This window comes from Sinocyclocheilus rhinocerous, unplaced genomic scaffold, assembly GCF_001515625.1.
Source record: "Sinocyclocheilus rhinocerous isolate Xijiao unplaced genomic scaffold, SAMN03320098_v1.1 scaffold605, whole genome shotgun sequence".
NCBI lineage: Eukaryota > Metazoa > Chordata > Actinopteri > Cypriniformes > Cyprinidae > Sinocyclocheilus > Sinocyclocheilus rhinocerous.
In genome coordinates, this window is record NW_015661612.1 from 529,120 (window position 1) to 544,515 (window position 15,396).

The window sequence follows — 15,396 nt, forward strand, 5'->3', positions numbered from 1 at the left end:
TAATTCTACTTTATCTATATTTATCTTCTTTTTTATTTTTTTTATTTAAAAAACAACAACAAAAAACAAAACAAACACTAGCTTTCTATTTTTTCTATTCTATCTACTTGTTTTTCTTTGTGTGTGTGTGTGTGTGTGTGTGTGTGTGTGTATGTGTGTGTGTTTATGTGTGTGTATAATATATATATATATATACACCTTGCTACGTGTACTGCGTTAGGCTAACCGAGACTTGTCATTTGCACTTATATATTGTTGCTCTTTTGTTAGTTTTGACTGCTTTTATTGTCCTCATTTGTAAGTCGCTTTGGATAAAAGCGTCTGCTAAATGACTAAACGTAAATGTAAATGTAAATTATAACAAACCTCCATGAAAACCCATTGAAAAGAGCAGATGATTATGTTGTACTTCTGCTCTTCTCTCATGCTAAAATTAAGGTAATACATTCTAAAAACCTTCTACGAAGTGGTACTCTGGTGGGCACCTTCAAATTAGATGTGGGAACTGTTTACTCACAATCTGGTCAGTAACCATGGAATAATGGAAATCTTAATAAGTAAGAGATATACTTAGATGGAAAAAGTCTTTTAGTTGGTGCATGTATCTTACAGAACATCAGTTCCACCACAAATGGGCAATGTTGTCAGACCATGATGACATCACAGCTGGCTGCAAAGGTTACGTTAAGTGTGACATTGCAGTCGTAGGAAAAGGAGACAACATCAAGATTCCCCACAAGGCCAATGAAACAGATGAGGATGACATAGAGGGGTCAGAAACCTATATCATACATTAAAATTCATATTTTTATTCATTTATATAGTTAATTAATGAATTTATATATTGGAGTGCACTTTAGATTCCCAGATGTTCATGAACTAAAGTTCATACTGTATTCTACACCATCTAATGCTTTATTTATTCATAAATTTATTTATTTATTCATAAATGTATTCATTTATTTATCTGAGTGTCATGTTGGTCTGTTCTTTATGATATATTGCAGGAATCTTCTTTTGCCGGAGGGTGTTCCATCAGAGAGACAATGGGCTCGGTTTTATGTTAAGATTTATAGAGCTGAGGGACTACCTAAAATGAACACCAGCATCATGGCCAATGTGAAGAAAGCTTTTATCGGGGAGAACAGGGACCTTGTGGACCCTTATGTCCTGGTGCAATTTGCAGGGCAGAAAGTAAGAAACACATGAAAACACTCAATAAGAGATCAATATGCATTACATTATACATGTAATGCATGCCTTTTTTAACATGTCACCTTACACGTGCAGGGTAAAACATCAGTTCAGAAGAGCAGCTACGAGCCCATCTGGAATGAGCAAATAATCTTCACCGAGATGTTCCCACCTTTGTGTAGGCGACTGAAAGTTCAGATCCGTGATTCAGACAAGGTGAATGATGTTGCCATAGGAACTCATTTCATCGATCTACGAAAGATCGCAAATGATGGAGACAAAGGTACTGGCGATCTGTCCCAGTGTAACACTAACAGTTTAATGAATGTACAGGTTGAATGGAGGCTGTAAATAAACAGAGCTCTTAAAGAACAAGAGAATTAACTGCTCCTCCATCTCTCCCCAGGGTTCCTGCCCACTATGGGCCCAGCCTGGGCGAATATGTATGGTTCTACCCGTAACTACACCCTGATGGATGAGCACCAGGACTTGAACGAGGGGCTGGGGGAAGGTGTGTCCTTCAGGGCACGCCTCCTCATTAGTATCGCAGTGGAGATCCTGGACACCTCTTCCGCAGAAATAATGAGCTCTTCTGAGGTACAAATAGAGCCAGTGTCCAACATCTCAGAGGTGAGATTACTTATTTCCTCTTTTTGAGATTGGGTCACGGCACTGTGACATTTCTCTTGAGATCAGTACTGAAATCTCTGTGAATCATAAATTATTCTACACTTAACTGTCACACCATGACATTACACGCAGGTTATTTGAAAGCCATCTGATTCATTCTAACTCATCTGCAGGCCTGCAATCTTCATATTTAACAATGTTTAAAAAACTCTACAGATTCCATCTTGGCCTGGTTATTTTAATTAATTAATTACCCCTTGCACCATATGTGAAGACAAACTGATTACAGCTCAGTCCAGATTTTACGAAATATCAGCTGCCCACTGGGAAATTACAAGGCCAAGCTCTGTGTCCTTAGACAAAAAGTCACTGCAGATGTGGAGTCCAGCTGTCTGTGAGTTTGTGTGGCCTTTGGGAGCAAATATTGACTGTCAAGTGCATTTTACTGAAGCACAAGATTTGTTTTTACACTTGATGTAGAGGCAAGCATATGATGCTGATAGTCCCAACTGCCTTTCATGGCATGACTAACCTGGCAGTTTAAAAGCCTGTGCATTGATCCAAGCTACATAAAGAATAGAGACATAAAAGTGTAAGCCAAAGATATGTTGACAGTGTGATCGTTGATATAATACAGAAGAGCTGGGGACTAGCACAGAAAATGTGATGTTTTCTTAGTGTTTAGAAGAGGAGGAGGTGAATGAACTCCTTAGAGGCATAGTTCACCAAAAATAAAAATTCCAAAAAGTTATTTACTCATTACAAAACAAATTACATTCTTCTGTGGAACACAAAAGAATACATTTTGTACCATTTATTATTTTCTGTGACATTAAAATATGTAGGGAAATAGAGATTTTATTCTTCAGAAAGTAAAAGTGAAAACGGCATTAAAGCATCATAAAATTATTATAAAAGTAGTCCATGGTGTCCATGTGCTGTATTCCAACTTTTAAAAAATCCATATAATAAATATGAATAAGGACTGAAACTGTGAAGCTCCAACATCACACGCATACACAAAAAGCACCACTGAAGTGTCACAGAATGGTTGAAGTCATTATTCACCTGACAATCTTCCCATCCAGCGCAATGCTAGAGAACCAGACCAGAAGTCAATTTCTTGAACAAATCATACAGATCAGTATTTGGAAGTGGATCAACTGATTGTTCGAAAAGATTTGACTGAAAAGCACATGTTATAATAAAGGTGAAGATTTCCTCTCTTCCATAATAGATTTAGTATAAGCATTTTGGAACACAGTTACATAGTTATGGTTACTACAGTGGAAAAGAAAAGTACATTTTTATAAGGCATGGATTTTTATTTTCTGCTAAGGACAGCAGTGAGAGTTTTATTTGATCAAAGATCATAGCATCAGTTGAGAGGAAACCCCTGCTGGGTTACAATGCAGCACTGAGCTGCCATAATCTCAAGTCAATTATGTTTTCAGACTGAGCTCACACTTGCGATCACTATTGGGAAAATCCTATTCATGTCTGAGAGAAAAGATGCAAGAGATCCCAATGCGGTGAAATAAAAGGTCACAAAAAAACCCATAGTGTGTTCATTCCTCACTCTGCTGCATCGGTCCCATTCAGCAGATAGTTATTTAACACTTTTCATGTTAATAAAATCAATGACAGCTATTTGGATGTAATTTTGACGTTAAAGGATCTTACTTTGTTTTTCTATCAGAGTGCCACAGGGAAAATGGAGGAGTTTTTCCTTTTTGGGTCGTTCTTGGAGGCCACAATGATAGACAGAAAAATTGGAGATAAACCCATCAGCTTTGAAGTCACTATTGGTGAGCTGAAGTCAAACACCTGTGATGTCTCTTTTCAAAACATGCACTTTTCAATATGGAAATAGTCAGGCAATGCTTCAGTAATAAAAAAAAATTCCACTTAGGTAACTATGGTAACCAGATTGATGGAGTGAGCAAGCCTGCATCAGCAAAGAAGAAGAAAGAGGATGGAGGGGAGAGTGAAGAAGAGGAGTCTGAGCTCATCCACAACTCCAGCGATGAAGAGGCAGAGGATGATGGAGATTTGACGTCTGTGCCGTCCACCCCTCCTATGAAACCGGTTATTACTGACAGGTCAGAGGTTAGGGAAAGGAAAATGATCAAATGTCAAAGAAATATCGAGTCATCAAACTATCTAGAAATGGTTTTGAGAAAACACTTTACACTGTTAGTATTCTCTGACTGAAAATCACTTTCATAGGCAAGTTGAATTATATGCAGTTTGTCAAAATCACAGCTACTGTTGAGCTCTGCATCTAGGAACTGAACTATCCATTTTGCTCCATTTACAGAAATTACTTCCACTTGCCTTACTTTGAAAAGAAACCCTGCATTTACATCAAGAGCTGGTGGCACGACCAGAGGAGACGGCTCTACAACTCCAATATAATGGACAAGCTAGCAGATAAACTGGTCAGGCTCCCCCTAAAATTGCTATCTGACTGTTAAACTGTCAATCTCCTCCTTCAAAGCTGTTGTTTTAGGGTTATTTTGGTCAAATCGGACATTATAATACTGTTTAAGCATGTGCATGTCTGTCCTTGTAAACAGGAGGAAGGTCTGAATGACGTTCAAGAAATCATAAAAACAGAGAAGGCTTATCCAGAACGCAGACTTAGAGGTGTATTAGAAGAGCTCAGCACAAGTTGCAGGTGAGAGAATGAAAAAGTGAATCTGAACAATCAAAGTTAACGTATATACAGCACAAGTCACAATCAACAATCTTTTGACTTTTTCCCTATTCTCCACAATTGAAGTCGATTTGTTACACTGGCAAACAAAGATCAGAATCTATCCGGAAGAACCAAGCTGGACAAGGAGAGGCTGAAGACCTGTATGAGAGAGATGGTACGCCTACATGCCCTATATGGTCTCAGCCTGGACATTAAGAACTGCTGATGGGTTGTTTAATGTAATTTGCATGGTTATATTGTTCACAGGAGAGTATGGCTCAGCAGGCGAAGACTATTCGCTCACAAGTGAAGAGAAACACGGTTCGAGACAAACTCAAGCTAGTGTTCAATTTCCTTCACAGACTTCGTTTCCTGGCAGATGAGGTAAAAGAAATCACATCCCCTTACTACTCCATTCACGTTGAGCATCTCAGTCTCAATGTTTTCTTGTTTATTTTCCTTTAAGCCCCAGCACAGCATCCCTGATGTGTTCATATGGATGATTAGCAACAACAAACGCATAGCGTATGCCCGCATACCCTCAAAAGACATCCTCTACTCAATTGTTGGCGAAGAGATGGGAAAAGACTGTGGGAAAGTTAAAGCTGTTTTTCTCAGGGTAACTCCTACTTTATATCCCATTTTCATGTCTTTCTTCCTCTGAATAAACATGTTAGTTAGAAGGAATTAAATTAGGTTGGATATTATGGATGTAACATTCTGCATTGGTGCTTGTGTTCATTATAGCTGCCCGGAAAGAAAGGCTTTGGGCCTGCTGGCTGGACAGTTCAGGCTAAACTAGAGATGTATTTGTGGCTGGGGTTGAACAAACAGAGGAAAGACTTCCTGAGTGGTCTCCCTAGCGGCTTCGAAGAAAACAAGGCAACGAAAGGAACAGGCATACAAGTTGTTCCTCCCATCAGCCTGGTTTATAACAGTAAGATTATTATTTTTTAAATATGAATGGTTAGTCCTTTTTTTTTTTTTGCTTTTGTTGAAGGTTGCATGTATGTTAACGCATGTACAGTATGTGATAAGTGACCCTCTATATCCTGTTCTGTAGTGAAGCAGGTGTTTCAGCTAAGGGCCCACATGTATCAGGCTCGCAGTCTGTTTGCTGCTGACAGTAGTGGCCTGTCTGACCCTTTTGCAAGGGTTTTCTTCTCCACCCACAGCCAGGTGACAGAGGTGAGTGTGTGTTGGAGTCTTTGGTTATGAGTGTGCATTTCAAGGTCTGTAAAAATACAGGATTTTTCGGTTTGTCTGTCTCTGCTGTCTGAACAAATATTATGGGTGCTGTATTTGTATGTCGGTAACAAATCCATAATAATTTACAGTATTACAGTTTTTGCTGTATTATTTGTATTTATATACAGTATAAACATTTAGACCAGCAGTTCTTAATCCTGGTCCCCCACTCTGCACATTTTGCATGTCTCTCGTTTAACACACTTGATACAAATCACCAGCTCTTTAGAAGAGAGCTCCATGAATGAACTGTGTTCCAAATGACATGGTCCCTACACAGTGTTCATTGCTCCCTACTCCCTGCACATGGGAAATCGGCTGAAGTTTACTTTACTTAAGAACAGGGATTTGCAATACACCACTGCCTGCAGCATCTTCACACAGAGACAAAACTTACATGAGATTTGCATAATCGTCAAGTCTCGCGTGCTTTAATGCCTTTTGAATGGAACATATACGCTCCTTTCGAACTGGAATCACAGCGGAATATGCTGTTATGTCCACTTCACAGGGCACTTATGGTAGAATGGAACAAACCTCTGAAGCGATAAGAGAAACATACAAAAGAGGATCGCGAGGAGCAGGATTAAGAACCGCTGTTTAAAGGGGTCATATGATGCTGCTAAAAAGAACATTATTTGGTGTATTTGGTGTAATGAAATGTGTTTATGTGGTTTAAAGTTAAAAAAACACATTATTTTCCACATACTGTACATTATTGTTTCTCCTCTACTTTAAACAATTTTCTAAAATGTTTGCAGTGATGTTAATTACAATTACCACAATTGTTTGTTGTCATTGTATTTATTTATTCATTTATACATTGTTCACATGAATACAAAATTAAAAATGTTGATGTTCTTCATTAAATTTGTTTAAGAGCCATTTCCCTGAAAAATAGAGAAGTTAAGAACATTTCAACACCCTTTAATATGAGGAAAACAATTAAAGAGACATTAAAATGTCTGAAGTTGTTATAATCTGACTTTTAAAACTAGAATTACTGTTTTTTAATTTTTGGTTAAAGGACAAAAAGGTCCTCGAAATTGATGAATCATTCATAAACGTTTGTGTATGTATATTTCAGGTCCTCAATGAGACTCTCTGTCCTACATGGGATCAGTTGCTTGTGTTTGATAATGTTGAACTCTATGGCGAGGCTGGTGAACTCCGTGACGACCCTCCAATTATTGTTATTGAACTGTATGACCAAGACACTGTGGTAAGTTTATATGGCAAAACCCAAGACTTATACCCATAAATAAAAGCTAAATATACAAAATTAAATGTCATTGTTTGCTAGTTCAGCGCACAGTTCTGTTGACATTATCCTTTCCATGTATGAGTCACATTAAGAGTGTGTGAAAATGTGCCCTGTTGTCCTGACTTGATGTTTCTTCCTGTTTAAAATCTTCTGGTCCTGGCCTTTTGTTGGACGACATTTTGGCTAAGTAGAGTGTGAACACTTATTTCAACACTGCTGTCAGTCTGTGTTTGTATAGCTGAATTCAACAAGGCATGCAAGAAGTGGGATTGCTTGGGACTCTGTCCCAAAAACAAGATCAGATCATTTCCCTTACTTACATGGTGATAAAAACACCCGTTTCCTGTGGCGATAAACTGCCTCTTGCATTCCCTTGGTTGTGACAGTTCAGAGGGTTTACAATTGGATGTTTCTTTGTAGTTGTAGTCTCTACAGTAGTTTGTAGTAATCGTTGCTGTGGTTTATTTCATTGACAGCTGTCAGATATAGCATAAATATTTTATGAACTTTTATGTTCAACACTTAATAAAAATATTTATAATTGCCAACCAAAGCTTGAGTTTCAGATCTTAAAGCCCCAGCAATACAGATTTGCAAGTGGTTTTACAAGGAATGCGGCCACACTGACCCCTGGTGTTCAGAGGCAGAACTGCAACTGGTGTTTTTTGTGTGTGTGTGTGTGTGTGTGTGTGTGTGTGGGGCATCCAGGGATTTCAACACCCTTTAATATGAGGAAAACAATTAAAGAGACATTAAAATGTCTGAAGTTGTTATAATCTGACTTTTAAAACTAGAATTACTGTTTTTTAATTTTTGGTTAAAGGACAAAAAGGTCCTCGAAATTGATGAATCATTCATAAACGTTTGTGTATGTATATTTCAGGTCCTCAATGAGACTCTCTGTCCTACATGGGATCAGTTGCTTGTGTTTGATAATGTTGAACTCTATGGCGAGGCTGGTGAACTCCGTGACGACCCTCCAATTATTGTTATTGAACTGTATGACCAAGACACTGTGGTAAGTTTATATGGCAAAACCCAAGACTTATACCCATAAATAAAAGCTAAATATACAAAATTAAATGTCATTGTTTGCTAGTTCAGCGCACAGTTCTGTTGACATTATCCTTTCCATGTATGAGTCACATTAAGAGTGTGTGAAAATGTGCCCTGTTGTCCTGACTTGATGTTTCTTCCTGTTTAAAATCTTCTGGTCCTGGCCTTTTGTTGGACGACATTTTGGCTAAGTAGAGTGTGAACACTTATTTCAACACTGCTGTCAGTCTGTGTTTGTATAGCTGAATTCAACAAGGCATGCAAGAAGTGGGATTGCTTGGGACTCTGTCCCAAAAACAAGATCAGATCATTTCCCTTACTTACATGGTGATAAAAACACCCGTTTCCTGTGGCGATAAACTGCCTCTTGCATTCCCTTGGTTGTGACAGTTCAGAGGGTTTACAATTGGATGTTTCTTTGTAGTTGTAGTCTCTACAGTAGTTTGTAGTAATCGTTGCTGTGGTTTATTTCATTGACAGCTGTCAGATATAGCATAAATATTTTATGAACTTTTATGTTCAACACTTAATAAAAATATTTATAATTGCCAACCAAAGCTTGAGTTTCAGATCTTAAAGCCCCAGCAATACAGTAGCCATGATGTGCAAGTGGTTTTACAAGGAATGTGGCCACACTGACCCCTGGTGTTTAGAGGTAGTACTGCAACTGGTGTTTTTTTGTGTGTGGCATCCAGGGGAAAGCTGAGTTCATTGGGCGAACATTTGCAAAGCCACTAACTAAGATGGTTGATGAACACTACGGGCCCCCACGGTTTCCCCCTCAGCTGGAGTACTATCAGATCTACAGAGGAAACTGCACTGCAGGAGATCTGTTGGCTGCTTTTGAACTACTGCAGGTACAGGCGGTACACAGTGGCTGTGATCATCTTGAGTGGACTCTCAGTCAATGCTTGGCCTATCTTTTCATAAATGTTGCTTGAATAGCACAGATGCAGATTACTCTTTCTCTTTTTCCTCCCACTTGTATTTGATTCTTGATCTTTTCATGTGATTTCCCATTTCATTTTTCCATAATCCGCTATCTTTCTGCTGTACTCTTCCATGGCAACTTTAACAGATTCCTTATGATGATGAGGAGATCAGGAGGGCTCTTATTGCTGTCCATGACTTTGCTGTACCTCAGATCAAGGTGCAATAAACAAAATAACAATTTCCCCTCTTTAATTCTGCTTTGTTTTCCATTCTTGTGTAAGTAACTCCATCCTCTTTGCTATTGCTGTGCTTTGGCTTTTCTCCTGTTTTACAAGGTAGAGGTTTGAAATTAAAATGAGGATTTAATCAGTTTTATTAGTCAGTAATTACTTCAGTCTTTCATCAGTTATTGACTTATATATTTCCATTCTAAAATATCTGTTTATCCACAGATTGGTCCAGCAGGGCGGGCAGCACTTCCTCCAATTGATGGCCCGACTGATTCTGACCGCGGACCCATTCTGCCTGTTCCATTGGGCATACGACCAGTTCTCAGCAGATATCGCATAGAGGTGAAAATACCGCCACAGAAAGCCACAACCACAATTTGATTATGTTAACAATTGCATTTACTACATCGGGAGCTCATATTATTTTTGCATCAGTATTGTTGAGCTCATAGTCATTATTTCTCTCTAGGTCCTGTTCTGGGGTCTGAGGGACCTTAAAAGAATCAACCTGGCCCAGGTGGACAGGCCTCGTGTGGACATTGAGTGTGCAGGGAAAGGGGTTCAGTCAGCCCTCATTCAGAACTATAAGAAGAATCCAAACTTTAGCACATTAGTGAAGTGGTTTGAAGTGGTGAGTGAAATTATGTATGTAATAAAAATTCTCCACTTCATTTCTGATTTAAAAATGTAACTTGAGTAATCTTGTGCTGCAGGATCTGCCAGAAAATGAGCTACTTCATCCACCACTCAATATTTGGGTGGTGGATTGCAGGGCATTCGGACGCTTCACCTTGGTGGGGTCTTATGCTGTGACCAGCCTTCGCAAGTTCATCTACAGCCCCCCAGACAAGACTGCTAACAACTGGGCTCACACAGGTACCTATCATATACGAACATACTCACTGTAAATCTGAGTAAAATAACATAACAATACAATATAATAAAACTCTCCTAATGATCTTCTAATTAATATTTGTACAAACATGTATTTGTTGTATTTCAATGATAATTAAATCAGACCACAAATAACTTAACATTTGTTAAATATCCCATCTGCATTTTATTTATAAATAGATTACACATATAATGTCAAATCAGTCAAATTTCAATCATTATTGCATAAAGTTTTATGCTTTACACCATAATGTGTGAGTAACAGCACATTTTCATCTGGGTCGGACACCAGAATGTGCAAGATGATGATATTGTACCACAATACGTTTTCAGCACCATATATTGCACAACCCTAATATATATATATCAAGCAATTCACTTATAATTGCTTAGACTATTGTTCAAAAGTTGAGTTCAGTAACATTTTTCTTTGTTAAAATTAATGCTTTTATTCAGCAAGGACACATTCATTTTTTTTTTTTTTAAAGTGACAGTAATGACATTTCTGTTGTTACAAAATATTTCTTCTTCAAATAAATTATGTTCTTTTAAATGTTTTATTCATTGCCATCACACAAACAAATTACATTTTAAAATATATTAAAACAAATATTTCTACTGTATTTTTGACTTCTTTCAAAAACATTTAGAAAAAATTACAGACCCCAACCTTTTAAACGGTAGTGTTACCTACTTATGCCACTTTTATTTTTAATTCTTGGTACAGACTATATCTTTTTTCCAGCTTTTCTGACTTTTCATTCCTTTTCTCTATTCCTTCTTCCTCTGATCTCTTCATGGTCTTATCCTTTCTGTCCTGGTGCTGGTCTTGGGTCATTGGTTGCTAAATCATATGACCCTGCCCACACCAGCTAGACTGGCCAATGGCTACATGGCTCTCACGAATGGGACCTCTCATTCCCGCCCCCACTCCCGTCCCATTTCTCATCCCTCAGGTGATATTGTGGTCAATATGGACCCTGAACCCAACATTAAGAAGATGGACACAGTTGTGAAGATTGATGCTGTGAGTAGATATGCCCTGCTGTGATAACACACTGTTATGGTTTAGAATACTTCTCTGCTTGTTGTGTTTTTGTTCCAACTGTGGTTCTGTTTGTTTTACTGCTTTAAAGTTAGTGCATCAACAGTCATGTGATGTGTATGCTAGTACGGTATAGTAGAATCTGTTGTGGATGTTGTTTGTATTTGATGTATGTTTGTGTGGCCCTGTCCTTGTAGACCACAGATGCTGTTGTTAAAGTTGACTTGGTAAGTCTTGGTTTGGTTCTTGGTTCATGTAAATGTTTTATATTTTATTTACATTCATTTGGATTAACATTACAAATGTAACCACATTACATTTAAATTTAAATCCTTTTTGACTAAAAGAATGAGGATGAGAAGGAGAAAGAGAACAAGAAGAAGAAGAAGAAAAAGAAGGGAGAAGAAGTGGATGAAGAGGAGCCGGATGAGAGCATGTTAGACTGGTGGTCCAAATACTTTGCCTCAATAGAGACTATGATGGAGGTGGGAGGGACTTTTAGCATTTTTTTATCCTTTATGTTTGATATCTAGTGTGTCATATTGTAATATTTTACTGCAATATACTTAATGTGAATTCAGAATCTCAGAGCCCAGGAGGCCGCTCTGGCAGAGGCAGAGGAAAGAGAAGATTTGGAGATAGCAGGAGAGAGTGCAGGTAAACTAACGTTCTGGTTAAGAACGTGTTCAGATGAGCACTGTCATCCGATATCCATCTCCATTGTAGTCATGACATAAAACCATTAGTATTTTTTTCATGCCATGAATGTCGGACACAAACATTTAGAAACTATTAAAAATCTCAAATTCGGGAACTAATTTTCCCACATATTCTTTTAATTCAATTGAATTTTAATGTATTTGTTCCTTCATACTTTAAGGGAATCCATCAAGTAAATTTCTATATAATCTATATGTATTTTGGGTCTTTAAAATAACTCTCATGGCTTGAAGCATCATTGTTCAGTACAAACATCCATTCAGACTGACATTATAGGTGTTGTGCTCATACGTTTCTCATTTCCTCATTTCCATCCATACCTACCCATTCACCCCTAACCTCAGAGATCAAAGCTGATGACTTTCCTGTGAAAGGCACCAAACTCAAGGAGAAGAGCAAAGACAAGAAGAGCTCCAAGGACAAAAAGAAGAACAATGATGGCACAGAAAAACGACCTCCAAAACCAAAAGTTGATGAACTTGTGGTCAGTGCTTCTTGAAAATATTAGCCCACAGCAGTTGTGTTTTTCATTTTTGCTGGATTGTAAACATTTATTTACTTAGACCAAAACTTAGTTCAAAAGTTTGGGGTCACTGAGTTCAAAAATTAAAAAAAAATTCAAATCTTCCTGACCCTTTTGAACATACGTTAGCTACACTGTGATCTGTAGCAATTTATAATAATTTTAATGAGAATATAAACACCTTTATCTCAGGTGTACAATAAAGAGCTGGAGATTGAGTTTGGGAACTTTGAGGACTGGCTCCACACCTTCAACCTGTATAGAGGAAAGGCTGGAGATGATGATGACCACAATGTGGTTGATGATGACAGGATTGTGGGCAGATTTAAGGTAAGATAAGAATATATAATGTATAAATCAGGCTTCAAAATGGCACTATGAACACTTCATTTTGAAATGTTTGAATTTGTCTCCTTGTGAACCAGGGCTCCCTCTGTATGTATAAACTACCACTGTCTGAGGAGATCACCAGAGAGGCAGGATTTGATCCAAACATGGGCATGTTCCAAAGTATTCCTCACAATGACCCTATCAATGTTCTCATAAGGATTTATATCATTAGAGTGAGTGAATTCAACTCTGAATTGTAAGTGTTATTCATACGATACCATCTCTAAAGTAACATGACTCTCTTCTCAGGCCACAGACCTGCATCCTGCGGACATAAATGGTAAAGCGGACCCTTATATTGTCATTCGATTGGGAAAGTCAGAGATTCGGGACAAGGAAAACTACATATCCAAGCAGCTAAATCCAGTCTTTGGAAAGTGAGTAGGCTATACTATTGTAAACCATCCAAGCCAATAAATTGGTATGAGCTCAAACTAGAAAATAATTTCTTGAAAGCACACTCTCCTCTCTCTTCTGTCCTTAAGGTCATTCGACATAGAGGCCACATTCCCAATGGAGTCCATGCTGACTGTGGCAGTATATGACTGGGATTTGGTTGGAACTGATGACCTGATTGGTGAGACTAAGATTGATTTGGAGAACAGATACTACAGCAAACACAGAGCCACATGTGGCATTGCATCCAACTACTCTGTGTGAGTACTTTCTTTCTTGTACTTTTTATAGGATATCAGCACATTGAGCAAGAACCTCTCAAATCTTTATAGAACAACATGTTAAAGTATTTTAATTTTGGGGTTGTCAAATACGTGTCAAAAACATTAATTTTACATGAAATAACAATTAATTCATCAAATTAATCACAATTAATTGCATATATCAACACTTGAAAATATGATAATAATAGAGCAGCCATATCCGGCATAATCCTTTCAGTCAAGTTTTTGATCTGTCCAAGGCAAACATCAAGTCTTAATAATTAGTGTGTTAAACCAGTGTTTCCCAACCTTTTTTTAGTCGCGGCACCCTTTGGAAATTTTAACAAACTTGTGGCACCCTACAAAATTAATTTTGTCACAATATTTGAATTTCTAACTTCGATATGATAATTTGAAAAGTATAGATATTCGGTACAACAGCATCTCTAATTATTGGCGACATCAGAAATGGATATTATATAATATATGCTTTTTTGAACATTTTAGCAATTTAAAAATATTAAAAAATGATTTTTTACACGGCAACCCTGCTCTCGACAGACGGCACCCCAGGGTGCCGCGGCACCCCGGTTGGGAAACACTGTGTTAAACTGACAGTCCTATTTTTTGTTTCACTGTGAAACCATCCAGCCATGGTTACAATGTATGGCGTGACCCTCAGAAGCCAACTCAGATCCTTGCTAAGTTGTGCAAAGAAGGTAAATTGGATGGACCCCACTATGGCCCTGGTGGGAGGGTCAAAGTTGGAAACCGCATCTTTCTTGGGCCAACAGAAATTGAGGATGAGAGTGGTGAGACATTTACAGAGCTTATATAGAGTTTATAATGTTTTTCTCTGATCATATATGAAAAGGTATCAATTTCGTTTGGCTTACAGGTCTGAAGAAGCAGACAGAAGAACACTTGGCTCTTACTGTTCTTAGGCATTGGGAGGAGATCCCACGTGTTGGTTGCAAACTCATCCCTGAGCATGTGGAGACCAGGCCGCTCCTCAACCCGGACAAGCCAGGTATAGAGCAGGTACGCAAGGGTGTGCAACAAAATACCACTGTGATTACCAAGGACATACTCCAAGGTTCACCAAGTGACCTTGATGAGATTTCCATCATTGGTAATGCAATTCAGAGTAAGAGTAAATAACTGCATTAACTTTAGCAGATGCAGTTTATTTATGTGTGTTAAATGAGGGAACATAAATGAACATTGTAAAATAAAAAATGTAATGTAACTATCAGCTCCTCGAATTTTCATAATCTCACAGGGAAGGATTGAAATGTGGGTGGACATGTTTCCTATGGATGTACCAGCACCAGGACCAGCCATTGACATATCACCACGCAAACCAAAGAGGTAAAGTAGATGTTTCTGTTCAGACAGAGTCTTGCTTTTCCTTAATACACGCTCTTGTAATTTGAGTTTGTTGCGGTTAAAATGTCATTTTGATATGTGCATCAGTGAGTTTAGTCTTAAAGAGGATTAGACAAAAATAGGAAGCTTTAATAATCAGCATGCTGATATCACATACTCACTCTTAGATCATTACACCCTTGAGCAAGGAACAGACTGCTTTGTTTTCTGGACTGCTTGTGCAATTAATATTCTTTGAATGACTTAAAAGCTCTGGATGAAGAAGTGGCTCTGAATGGCAAATTACCAAACTACAGAATGTCTTTTTTATCTCACTTTATAATGGTTTACTATAATCATATTTAACTGTGTTTACAGTAAACACAATGATACTACTGTGATTCAGCTATAGTTTAGCAGAGGTGGGACCAAGTCATTGTTTTGCAAGTCACAAGTAAGTCTCGAGTCTTTGCATTCAAGTCTCGAGTCAAGTCCCGAGTCAAGACAGACAAGTCCCAAGTCAAGTCCCGAGTCAAGACAG

General features: G+C 38.1%; 1 protein-coding gene across 2 annotated transcripts in view; it reads left to right on the forward strand.

Annotated features, from left to right (window-relative positions):
• The window catches only part of LOC107726465 (otoferlin-like), a 65,312-nt gene that overhangs the window by 43,359 nt on the left and 6,557 nt on the right, over window positions 1–15,396 (forward strand). Inside the window, exons 11-42 of one of the 2 annotated variants that reach the window (XM_016536055.1) lie at window positions 439–523; window positions 613–772; window positions 1,008–1,194; window positions 1,291–1,477; window positions 1,601–1,824; window positions 3,524–3,632; window positions 3,737–3,926; window positions 4,145–4,265; window positions 4,404–4,504; window positions 4,610–4,700; window positions 4,793–4,909; window positions 4,992–5,144; window positions 5,273–5,462; window positions 5,589–5,713; window positions 6,861–6,995; window positions 8,789–8,950; window positions 9,172–9,243; window positions 9,479–9,598; window positions 9,726–9,887; window positions 9,970–10,132; window positions 11,023–11,177; window positions 11,393–11,422; window positions 11,543–11,680; window positions 11,777–11,852; window positions 12,260–12,399; window positions 12,631–12,768; window positions 12,864–13,001; window positions 13,078–13,205; window positions 13,314–13,484; window positions 14,139–14,299; window positions 14,386–14,528; window positions 14,770–14,858. In XM_016536055.1, the coding sequence (XP_016391541.1) occupies window positions 439–523; window positions 613–772; window positions 1,008–1,194; window positions 1,291–1,477; window positions 1,601–1,824; window positions 3,524–3,632; window positions 3,737–3,926; window positions 4,145–4,265; window positions 4,404–4,504; window positions 4,610–4,700; window positions 4,793–4,909; window positions 4,992–5,144; window positions 5,273–5,462; window positions 5,589–5,713; window positions 6,861–6,995; window positions 8,789–8,950; window positions 9,172–9,243; window positions 9,479–9,598; window positions 9,726–9,887; window positions 9,970–10,132; window positions 11,023–11,177; window positions 11,393–11,422; window positions 11,543–11,680; window positions 11,777–11,852; window positions 12,260–12,399; window positions 12,631–12,768; window positions 12,864–13,001; window positions 13,078–13,205; window positions 13,314–13,484; window positions 14,139–14,299; window positions 14,386–14,528; window positions 14,770–14,858 (4,361 nt within the window). The remainder of the gene's footprint in view (window positions 1–438; window positions 524–612; window positions 773–1,007; window positions 1,195–1,290; window positions 1,478–1,600; window positions 1,825–3,523; window positions 3,633–3,736; window positions 3,927–4,144; window positions 4,266–4,403; window positions 4,505–4,609; window positions 4,701–4,792; window positions 4,910–4,991; window positions 5,145–5,272; window positions 5,463–5,588; window positions 5,714–6,860; window positions 6,996–8,788; window positions 8,951–9,171; window positions 9,244–9,478; window positions 9,599–9,725; window positions 9,888–9,969; window positions 10,133–11,022; window positions 11,178–11,392; window positions 11,423–11,542; window positions 11,681–11,776; window positions 11,853–12,259; window positions 12,400–12,630; window positions 12,769–12,863; window positions 13,002–13,077; window positions 13,206–13,313; window positions 13,485–14,138; window positions 14,300–14,385; window positions 14,529–14,769; window positions 14,859–15,396) is intronic. The other variant, XM_016536056.1, reaches the window with a different exon arrangement.